The sequence below is a fragment of the Ascaphus truei genome, chromosome 21, assembly GCF_040206685.1.
Source record: "Ascaphus truei isolate aAscTru1 chromosome 21, aAscTru1.hap1, whole genome shotgun sequence".
Taxonomy (NCBI): Eukaryota; Metazoa; Chordata; class Amphibia; order Anura; family Ascaphidae; genus Ascaphus; species Ascaphus truei.
Genome location: NC_134503.1, coordinates 24611553 through 24624005, shown reverse-complemented (window position 1 = coordinate 24624005; position 12453 = coordinate 24611553). Strand labels below are relative to the sequence as shown.

The following is a 12453-nucleotide window of genomic DNA, read 5'->3' as shown; positions in this document are numbered from 1 at the left end:
GTCCCGCGATCTGCGGGACGGCGGCAGGGGGTTCCGGGGGACCCGGCGGACCCGGTAGCGGTAGGGAGAGCGCCCCGATCGGAGGGCGCTCTTCCGCTGCTTCGGCGCGCGCCCGTCACACTCGGGCGCGCGCCAGGCTACTGCTGCGGCCAAGAACGGGCAAATGCTCGAATAAACTTGGCCGCAGCAGTATTGCCATGCTCAGTAGCACTCCTCTGTGAAACTTATATGCTTATATATATGTTGTGGGTATTTTGGGGGTTCAATATGAGCTTGTAGGTGTTCTGTATGTTTTATAATTCTTGTTCAGCTAGTCTTGGCTGATTGGAGGGTGGCAACCTCCTATCCAATTGAAGCTCACTCCCTCCCACATTAAAATGGTTAAAAGCTCACTCCATGGCATCTCTCACTATCAGGGGAACTTGCCTGCATGCAGTGTGATAGTGACAAATCTATTACAGAGTGCTTTTCCTGGTAATGTACAGGTTAATAAAAGCTTCAATCAGACTTAGAACTTTTGCAACTTATATTGACAGATTTATTATAAATCATTCTTCCTGGCAATGCACAGGTTATTAAGAATCTATATTAGTGTTAGGGACCCTTGAACGTGGTCTGCCGTGCAGTTGGCTCAAGGGCTTACAACAATTTGGCCAAAATGTTAAACTAAAAGACCATTTTATTTATTAGTTATTTATACATGTATATTTAGGCACTGTACCGTATATAAGATTGTCTGGATGTGCACTGAGCTTTGTCTGTGTTTTATGTTATGTCTCTGGTTTTAAATTTATATATTGCCATGCTCAGTAGCACTCCTCTGTGAAACTTATATGCTTATATATATGTTGTGGGTATTTTGGGGGTTCAATATGAGCTTGTAGGTGTTCTGTATGTTTTATAATTCTTGTTCAGCTAGTCTTGGCTGATTGGAGGGTGGCAACCTCCTATTCAATTGAAGCTCACTCCCTCCCACATTAAAATGGTTAAAAGCTCACTCCATGGCATCTCTCACTATCAGGGGAACTTGCCTGCATGCAGTGTGATAGTGACAAATCTATTACAGAGTGCTTTTCCTGGTAATGTACAGGTTAATAAAAGCTTCAATCAGACTTAGAACTTTTGCAACTTATATTGACAGATTTATTATAAATCATTCTTCCTGGCAATGCACAGGTTATTAAGAATCTATATTAGTGTTAGGGACCCTTGAACGTGGTCTGCCGTGCAGTTGGCTCAAGGGCTTACAACAATTTGGCCAAAATGTTAAACTAAAAGACCATTTTATTTATTAGTTATTTATACATGTATATTTAGGCACTGTACCGTATATAAGTTTGTCTGGATGTGCACTGAGCTTTGTCTGTGTTTTATGTTATGTCTCTGGTTTTAAAGGGTGGGGGAGGAGTCAGTGCCTGGCTGCAGGCAGGGAGAGGGAGGAGTCAGTGCCTGGCTACAGGCAGGGTGGGGGAGGAGTCAGTGCCTGGCTGCAGACAGGGTGGGGGAAGAGTCAGTGCCTGGCTGCAGGCAGGGAGAGGGAGGAGTCAGTGCCTGGCTGCAGGCAGGGTGGGGGAGGAGTCAGTGCCTGGCTGCAGGCAGGGTGGGGGAGGAGTCAGTGCCTGGCTGCAGGCAGGGAGAGGGAGGAGTCAGTGCCTGGCTGCAGGCAGGGTGGGGGAGGAGTCAGTGCCTGGCTGCAGGCAGGGAGAGGGAGGAGTCAGTGCCTGGCTGCAGGCAGGGAGAGGGAGGAGTCAGTGCCTGGCTGCAGGCAGGGTGGGGGAGGAGTCAGTGCCTGGCTGCAGGCAGGGAGAGGGAGGAGTCAGTGCCTGGCTGCAGGCAGGGTGGGGGAGGAGTCAGTGCCTGGCTGCAGGCAGGGAGGGGGAGGAGTCAGTGCCTGGCTGCAGGCAGGGTGGGGGAGGAGTCAGTGCCTGGCTGCAGGCAGGGTGGGGGAGGAGTCAGTGCCTGGCTGGTGCCTTGTGTCCAATGATCTCCTCTGTCTATGTGCAAATTTCACTCTTTGTGAATGAAAACTGAAAACTGATTGGTTGAAAAACTTGGCTAGCTGCCAAAAATTCCAGGCCATTACTGATTGGTTAAAATTCCGGGCATTATCCAATCAAGGAGCAGGGATTTCAATAATGCCCTGAATTTACCAGCTTTAGCCTATAATTAAGTAATAATCCCCGAAGAACAGGGCATTACTGGCCAATAATGCCCTGGCTGGAAGAGTTGAAGGCCTGAGGCGAGCCCTGTTCTGAGGGGATTATTACTATTATAGGCTAAATGTAGACTTTTATAAATAGATTTTTTTATTAAAATAAAATGGTAAATACATGAAACCACCTCTATATACGCTTACACTGCAGATATCTATATCACACACTGCCGCCCCTCTGTGTACACACACACACACACACAAACTGTTGCCACACACACACACACACACACACACACACACACACACACACACACACACACACACACACACACACACACACACACACACACACACACACAACAGAACACCACCCACAACACAGCACCTCTACACACAGCAGCTCTACACACACACACACTGGAGTTCTAGACACACAACACAGCACCTCCTCTACACTCACAACACATCTACACACACACGCACAACACAGCAGCTCTACACACAAACAACAAAGCAGCTCTACACACACAAACTCTGCTGCTACACACACATGCTACACCCATAAACACTACTGCTGACACTGACACACACACTGGAGCTCTATATACACACACATCAGCTCTACACACACACAAAATGCTGCTACACATATAGCAGCACAACACAACACACACACACACACACACACACACACACTGCAGCCACAATAAAAAATGCAGCCACTTACTAAACTTTGTGTAGAATGGCCTCCTATGGCGCTGAGGATGAAGAATGGAATAGAGTCTTGTGCAGTGGTTTCTTCTTATATGGATTACCTCAGAGAGGGGAACAAGAAATAAACAGAAAACACCACAATAGTGTATTACCCTTGAGACAACAATTGCCGTGGTGGACAAGATATAAAGAGCATTTATTGGTTAAAACAATTGTAACCTCAATTGATATAAAACATGTATTTAAATTAATAAACAGTAGACTATTCTCCTGCTGAATAAGAAGATTGTTCTCCTGCTGAATAAGAAAAGGCTCCCAAGCGCTTGTGCTTAGGGAAGCTACGTTGCTCCGCCGTGTGGTAAAACTGAAATCCTACTCACCGTCCATGAGTAGGACATGTGCAGTGGTTCGGGGTCTTTGCCAGGAATAACCGCTCGCCGTGGGGTGCAGAACGTCCGTTAGTGCGGGGAGATCTCCTGCAGTCCTCGTGGTCTTGCTGCCAACAGAGTATTTTCCAAACGTCTCCTCCTGCTGACGTCACCGTCTGGTATGCACAGCTACGGTGTCCCTGGATAGTTTTTGGCCAATAAATGCTCTTTATATCTTGTCCACCACGGCAATTGTTGTCTCAAGGGTAATACACTATTGTGGTGTTTTCTGTTTATTTCTTGTTCCCCTCTCTGAGGTAATCCATATAAGAAGAAACCACTGCACAAGACTCTATTCCATTCTTCATCCTCAGCGCCATAAGAGGCCATTCTACACAAATCTTCTCATCTGGTTGGAAGATACCGGATCAACCTCTCAGGCAGCTTAAGGACTACCTTCATCACAAACTGTATCACAGGTTTTGTTCTACTGTTTACATCACTGTATATTATTGTTTACACTAGCGCTAATTTGCACTTATTATTTTACCACTTACTAAACTTTGCACTCCCCCACCCCACCTCTACACACAACACAGCACCTCTACACACACACACCCCCCACACCCCCCCCACACAACACTGCACCTCTATACACAGCACCTATACACACAACACAGCACCTCTACACACACACACACAAACACACGTTTCCAGTGTCTCCAAGTCCTTCTGAAGAGAAATTACATCCTGCTCTAATTCTATTACCTTACACAATTTAATATCATCAGCAAAGATGGAGACGTTGCTCTCTATGCCAATCTCAGGGTCATTACTAAACAATTTAGCCTGAATTATTAAAGGGAAATGTATACCTTACATCAGGGGTGCCCCCCACAGGGGAGGCGGGAGAATTTCCAGGGGTGTGTGTCGGCTACAGAGGTCCCACGCTTTCTCCCAAGGCATTTAAATTAAATGCTGGGGGGGACCGCATGAGGCCTCTGCAGCTCCTTATCTTCTGCAACGCGTTGCCATGTTAACCGACGTCAAATGACGCTGCGGGGTCACATGATGTCATTTGATGCTGGAGCCGAGGAGGGGGGGCGCGAGATGGGCGGTAAGCAGGCGGGGGGTGGGGGGAGGCGCAATTTATAACTTTGCGCCCCCCTGCTTTACATGACAATATTCATATGGCAGTTTTTCGTCATTGGGGTGTAAGCTGCCTATAAATCCCTGCTACTGTCTGTAATACTGCCCAGTAATGCACCACAACGAAATATAAAATGACCATTATATACCGGGTTAACTTCTGACCAGACGGCAGCGTCGCGCTGTTCAAGGAGAGCGCCGGCAACTTGCACAAAGTGGTGGCTCAGATCTTCCAGCGCCTCCGCATTGCCCTCGACCTCAATATCTACCACTTCCTTCAGAAACTGGATGATACTGAGAAGATCGGCCGGCTCCACGGTGCTGTTCTCCTCGTCCATCACCTGCTCGATCGCACTCAGGGAAGCGGCAGCCGCAGAAACATTCAGTGTGTGGACGTCACTCGTCAGAATGTTCCCAGTAATCTGCAAGAAGGAAACAAGTTATGTCTTCAGGCGAATGAAACATGCATAGGTGGGGGGAGGGGGGGGATGTTTCACGTATATGGCGGCAGAAAGGCAGGGCCGGCTTGTTGGCGGTGAAATCGGTGGTAATGCAGGTTGCCAAGGGGAGAGATCACCGTGCCTCTTACTTTCTCCGGAGCGGCGTCTCCCCTTGCAGCATCTCGTCGTCGTGGCGCCGCAATGCCCCGTGGCACTGCGTTGCCGTGACAATGTGACGCCACATGGTGCCCCGTTGCCATGATAACATGACTTTACATGACGCACACAACAGAGGAGGAGGAGATGCAGCTACGGAGAAGGTAAGAGGACCCTTGCCAAAATGGCCCGAGTCCGCAAAACTCCTAGCCGGTACGGCATAAAGAATACCAATGGCAAGTCTCATTCAGCATGGGAATCCTATTGCCTTACACTGACGACACACTTTATTCGAGCTCGGCTAGTCCCACGAATTCGGGTATACCCGGGTGTATTGAGGTTTGTGACTGTTTTCTGCCCGAGTGCATTGGGTTATTTTCCAGGCAGGGATAGAAGCATTTTATTCCCGCTGGCTGCAATACTGCACAGTATATATATATATATACTGCATTACAATTCATGAATTTATGCCATCTGGTAGACACGCGAAGCATTGCAGCCTATTAAATCCTAATCATTATCATTTAACAGATCAGCCGCCCGTCAGCCAGGCATGAACCATGGCTGGGAAGGCAAATGCAACGGGGCTTGTCAGAGGTGAGGAGCGGCGCATTCCAGGTATCTGCCAGGTACATACCGGGCATTTGCTCGAATAAAGTGTGTCGCAGCAGTATTATCTCGCTCACATAATGTAGGTTCTATCAAACATGAACCACGTTAGTGCCAGGAGCGGAGAGCTGAGAATCCGTAGGCGATGTCCCACGTTATCCCCCAGCTATGACGCGGTTACCGTTGTGACGGTGAGGGGGTAACCAGGCCCACAATAAAGGTCTAAGCCCGTTTGGTTACCTCCGATCCATGTATTGGGGTTCCAGAGTGTCAGCTCTTGAGCCCAGGGTTTGTACATGCATAGTAACAATAAAAGAACAAGTGCGCAGCTAAAACGAACTAAATAAAAGTGAATAAAGTGTAAATGTAAATAAAACACCAAATGCCCATAAAAGTGACACATACACTGGCGACACACTTTATTCGAGCTCGGCTAGTCCCACGAATTCGGGTATACCCGGGTGTATTGAGGTTTGTGACTGTTTTCTGCCCGAGTGCATTGAGGTATTTTCCAGGCAGGGATTGAAGCATTTTATTCCCGCTGGCTTCAATACTGCACAGTATATATAAATATACTGCATTACAATTCATGAATTTATGCCATCTGGTAGACACGCGAAGCATTGCAGCCTATTATATCCTAATCATTATCATTTAACAGATCAGCCGCCCGTCAGCCAGGCATGAACCCAGGCTGGGAAGGCAAACGCAACGGGGCTTGTCAGAGGTGAGGAGCGGCGCATTCCAGGTATCTGCCAGGTACATACTGGGTATTTGCTCGAATAAAGTGTGTCGGTGCAGTAGGTGAAAATATTGATAAGACTCTGTTACCAATAAATGGATGAGAGAGTGTCTGCTGCTGTAGATAGGGTAGTGCAGTACCCTGGGTAACTAGAAACAACAAAACAAAACACATCCGCACAACGCTCATCGTGAAAAATGCAATAAACAGTGTTTATATATTAAAAGGTTTCAAGGTTCTGCGTACATGAAGGCAATAATAACCAGGCGCAGAATGCTACAATGTAGCTGTAACCACTCGTAGGAAACTGGATCAGGACCGCACGGGAACAAGGTCATCAGGTGTCTTTATCCCACACTTTTAGTCTGAGACCAGATTAGGTGTGCAGCCGCCGTTCAGCCGATGGGATGCTCAGATTGTATATTAATCGAGTGCCCAAAGTCCAGATAGAAATGTCCAGTTACAGATAGAAACGAGGAGTAGTGGAAGCGACAGCCTCAACCTCATATGTCGGCGTCTGACGTCTGACTCGCGGCACCTCAATGCGCGTGCCGTCGAATGTTGATTACGTCACAGTACAGGCGCCGGTTGGGGAGAAGTGCTCAATTCAATGTAAAATCACAGGATATTGACAGTAACCACAAGGGAATACAGTCAGATTATTGAGTGGTAGCTTCCAACGCGTTTCATAGCACTAGTAGCTACTTCATCAGGGAATAAAATGACTGAACTGACGTCCAGAATAAATACCACTCAATCTCCTGTGATTGGCTAAATACCATATACAGAATAGCCAATCACCAAACGCTGAGTAGGTAAACACACAGCTGAACATACAAGCAGCTAATCCGTTGCTGAAATGATTCACTTTAATACCAATGTTAAAAAATATGTAAAATTAAACTAAAACATACTAAAAATTATAATAAAAACATTTATTAATTGTAATTCAACCCATGTGATATACCTAATAGAATGTGCATGTAAGATTCAATATGTGGGCCATACTAAGAGATGTCTTAAAGTGCGGATCCAAGAACACATTAGGAATATCAAACATGGGTATGAAAAACATAGTTTATCTCTTCATTTTTTAGTGCATCACAATAAAGATCCATCCACTCTCAGATTTAAGGGTATTAGAATTGTTCTTATAGGGAGGAGAGGAGGAGATAGAATTAAAAGTCTCACTGTACAAGAAACTTTCTGGATCTACCAGTTGGAGTCTCATTCCCCTAAGGGGTTAAATGAAGATGTAGATATATGGTCTCTATATTGATATTTGGTCTTTTTCAAATAACATGTTCTGTTTTATGTTTAAGAACTGTTATTAACCCTGTGTTTCTATTTTTGCAGTATCTTTGCGGAGTTCATTCATTGCCATATGTTTTTATTATAATTTTTAGTATGTTTTAGTTTAATTTACATATTTTTTTAACATTGGTATTAAAGTGAATTATTTCAGCAACGGATTAGTTGCTTGTATGAGCAGCTGTGTGTTTACCTACTCAGCGTTTGGTGATTGGCTATTTTGTATATGGTCAATAATCTGACTGTATTCTCTTGTGGTTACTGTCAATATCCTGTGATTGAGTAGACACGCAACTCTCGGCGCTCGTCTGTCTCTGCCTCTGCTCCACTGCGTCGTCGCTCGGCTCGGCGTCTGACGTCAGATCCGGTTTCGTCGGTTTGGTGGGGGCTGACCTTCAATGACTCCTCTCCATACAGCTCCGCAACAGAAGACTCCCACTCAACGCGTTTCGCTACGTGGATCACGTCGGCTTCGCCAGGAGTGTGAAGTCATGAGGTTACAATTGTGTAATATATAGCTTGGTTGCTAATTAATTATGTAGAACATCTGTTCTTTTAAAGCGCTACTGGGGTTAATATTAACTAGAGTGAGAGAGTGCACGATTGATTGGAGAAGAGGTGCATATAATGAAATAAAGGGAGTACTAGCAGAAAGATGACATGTATTATGCTAAGAAATAGCAAGAATTATACACATGAAATAAAATCCTAATCCTAGTGCGGGATGGTGAGCCAGCTGGCTGCTGATACCCTCCGATACACTTATAAAGTGTGACATGCCCGTTTTTATCTTTCATATTACGAGTGTATACTTTTATACTTAGATAAACTTTTTATAACTTGGTTGATCTGTGCTATGCCATTTTGTTCTCTCTTTTTGGGCCATATCCTCCTGAGTACCAGAACCACCTTGATGACAACTATATCACATATCCACCACTGACTATTAGTCAACCCTGCTGTTTTGACTCTTACATCTTGTAAGTAGTCATTTCAAAAGAGCCAAGATTGTGAAACCTCTGAATTATCCCATTGCCATTCTGCATTACCCGATGGCCTCGTTCCCGTGCGGTCCTGATCCAGTTTCCTACGAGTGGTAACAGCTACATTGTAGCATTCTGCGCCTGGTTATTATTGCCTTTATGTACGCAGAACCTTGAAACCTTTTAATATATAAACACTGTTTATTACATTTTCCACGCTGAGCGTTGTGCGCTGTGTTTTGTTTTGTTGTTTCTTTGTGCATGCATAACCTGTAATGTGCGGTGATAAAACAAAGTATTTTATGTGTTTTTACCTTTCCAGGAGTGCCGTGGTATGAATTTCAGGGGGGGGGGGGGGGGGGGGGGGGTTTGCGGAGAAAGTGTTGTCAGAATGTGCCTAGGTAGCCGGGGTCCAGAGCTGCTGGATACCCCAAAAATGTACCCCGGAATCATGAGTGATTCCTGGATACATGTAGGCACATTGTCCCGGCAATAACTCCCCTAGGAAACGCTTTCGCGACTCACCACTAGGGGTTCCCTGCTTCAGCACAGACAAGAAAGGAAAAAGGGGCATAAGGATGTGTGGTGTCCCTTAAACAGTCAAGGGGTCCCTACGTTAATGGGGATACCCACTAAATGCCCAGGTCACCCAGAACCGGTTTAAGGGTTCTGAGGGGCTCAAACCATACATATAAGGTTGTGAGGGGAATCTTAGAATTCAGACTAAGTCTATGTAATAGTGTGTGGGGAATATGGCTAGTGAAAAAATAAAGTGCAGCTTTTTATTCTATTTCCCATAACAGAAAGACTTAGGTTTTTAAAGTGTATATTTTATTAACAAAGTGTCTTAAATACATATATGCTTTTGCACAGTAAATGAGCTGGGACTTTCAGAACCAATGTTCTGACCGGACACTGGGGCTACCAACTTGGTGCCAGTAAGTCTGACAGGACATCAGAGATGAAAGCCACAGAGGATGTCTGAGGTGTCAAGGCCATTTGAGCAAGAGGAAAAAGCTCAAGTACCCACGTCCTAGGATGAATGAAAGTTCTGCGAATTTCCACTTGCCCCACCAGACTTGGAGGAGCCCAACCCAGCGTCTGGCTTCTGAAAAGCAAGTGGCTGAGGTAGCAACCTTGCACATGCCCTTGGCAGATTCAGCACCTACACTTGCCCAGCGTCACAAGACCAGCATCGCTCTGACTGGCTGGTTAGCAAACCAAAAAGTCCAGCAAGTAAATTCCAGCCCTCTGGAGAGAAGGGAGCAGTGGCGTCTGGAATTGCAGGCTGATTTCAGTTCCAGGACATTTCAGGCTAGCTCCCTGTCAGGGTAAGCTTTGGATTTAGAAGCACCTGCACCTAGGAATGTCTAGTTGTCACCCCCAGACCCCCAGTAAGTGTGTCTTTTCTTATGTAGTTTGTGTAACATTGTGTGTCTGCCTTTTCCTGTGAATAAATTTACAATTTATTTAATTAACCTGTTTTGCTCAATGTATGATCCTGGTATAAAGGTGTAAATGCCTGGTCTCCCGTGACACCTGTGTGATATTGGAAGTCAGAAATGAAACCAAGACCTCGGCTCAATAGATCCTTCCCCATTACCTGTATGTCTCCTCTAGCATTCTCTATCCAGTGTATGACGAGAGAGAGACAAAGAGCATTTCTTCCTATTCATCCCCAAAATAAGCCAATGCTTTACACAGGTATGCAAAGCCTGACAAAGCCCTATAGACTTTTGGAATGTATATATTTAGTTTTACACAAAGGAGCCAGCTTGAAGGTTTCGTGAAAATACATATACTGTTTTCATTATAGCGAAATGCGCTTGGCCGAGTGATTTAATTTTGCCAAAGCTCATCGAAAGGTTTTGGATTGTGGAGAAAATGTACGTTTCAAGCAAATTATTACAATAGAAGGTGACCTGGAGCTGTTTTTGCTCCTCGTGTAAATATTTCTGCCATTTGTAAATTATTTAGCAAAAATAATGATAATCAGGGTATTAAAAAAAACAAAAAAACATTGCCACTGATTATATGTACTGTATATATATTTATCTTTATTTATATAGCGCCGAGAATGTACTCAGCGCTTTACAAAGACAATGCAGTACAGGGAATTATAATAATACAATAAGCGCAGCAAAGTCATACAAGAGGAAATGAAATCTCTGCCCCAAAGAGCTTACAATCTAAGTTTTATGTATGGAGAGTTGCAGAGACAGCAGGCTGAAATCAATGGTTAGTCGGGGTACTTGCAATGGTCAGGGCGGGCTGAAGAGAAGGGTAGTCGAGGTCCGTAAGCCGGGTCTGGTAACGTGAGACCAAAAGAATAAACGCGTTGCATGAACACAGCAAGAAACTGTCTTGCTTGTCTTGCTGTGACATCGCTGGCCCCAGGTGGTCATTTGCCCCGTTAACCAGTCAACAGTAGGGTTGTGGGCTTGCAACCAAGGGGGACCTAATACTATAGGTGCTGAAGGTGGGTTGATTACCATGAAAGGGAGTAGCTCCTTATGTAGAACTCCGATGTTCACTACCAGGGGAAGGGACTCCTGGGCGATATGAGGTATATATGAGGTCATATACGACATATGAGGTTGAGGCTGTCGCTTCCACTACTCCTCGGTTCTATCTGTAACTGGACATTTCTATCTGGACTTTGGGGACTCTATTAATATACAATCTGAGCATCCCATCGGCTGAACGGCGGCTGCACACCTAAACTGGTCTCAGACTAAAAGTGTGGGATAAAGACACCTGATGGCCTCGTTCCCGTGCGGTCCTGATCCAGTTTCCTACGAGTGGTATTGTAGCATTCTGCGCCTGGTTATTATTGCCTTCATGTACGCAGAACCTTGAAACCTTTTAATATATAAACACTGTTTATTACATTTTCCACGCTGAGCGTTGAGCGCTGTGTTTTGTTTTGTTGTTTCTTTGTACATGCATAACCTGTAATGTGCGGTGATAAAACAAAGTATTTTATGTGTTTTTACCTTTCCAGGAGTGCCGTGGTATGAATTTCAGGGGGGGGGGGGGGGGGTTTGCGGAGAAAGTGTTGTCAGAATGTGCCTAGGTAGCCGGGGTCCAGAGCTGCTGGATACCCCAGAAATGTACCCCGGAATCATGAGTGATTCCTGGATACATGTAGGCACATTGTCCCGGCAATAACTCCCCTAGGAAACGCTTTCGCGACTCACCACTAGGGGTTCCCTGCTTCAGCACAGACAAGAAAGGAAAAAGGGGCATAGGGATGTGTGGTGTCCCTTAAACAGTCAAGGGGCCCCTAAGTTAATGGGGATACCCACTAAATGCCCAGGTCACCCAGAACCAGTATAGGGGTTCTGAGGTGCTCCAACCATGCATATAAGGTTATGAGGGGAATCTTAGAATCCATACTAAGTCTATGTAATAGTGTGTGGGGAATATGGCTAGTGAAAAATAAAGTGTAGCTTTTTATTCTATTTCCCATAACAGAAATACTTAGGGTTTTAAAGTGTATATTTTATTAACAAAGTGTCTTAAATACAGATGTGCTTTGTGCACAGCAAATGAGCTGGGACTTTCAGAACCAATGTTCTGACAGCCACTGGGGCTACCAACGTGGTGCCAGTAAGTCCGACAGGACACCAGAGATGAAAGCCACAGAGGATGTCTGAGGTGTCAAGGCCATTTGAGCAGGAGGAAAAAGCTCAAGTACCCACGTCCTAGGATGAATGAAAGTTCTGCGAATTTCCACCTGCCCCACCAGACTTGGAGGAGCCCAACCCAGCGTCTGGCTTCTGGAAAGCAAGTGGCTGAGGTAGCAACCTTGCACATGCCCTTG

At 45.5% G+C, this 12453-nt stretch overlaps 1 protein-coding gene across 1 annotated transcript in view; it reads right to left on the bottom strand.

The window, feature by feature from the left end:
- Window positions 1-12453, bottom strand: part of ADGRD2 (adhesion G protein-coupled receptor D2) — a 142481-nt gene that overhangs the window by 103188 nt on the left and 26840 nt on the right. The window contains 1 exon segment of the mRNA XM_075579485.1: window positions 4536-4808. Within this exon segment, the coding sequence (XP_075435600.1) occupies window positions 4536-4808 (273 nt within the window).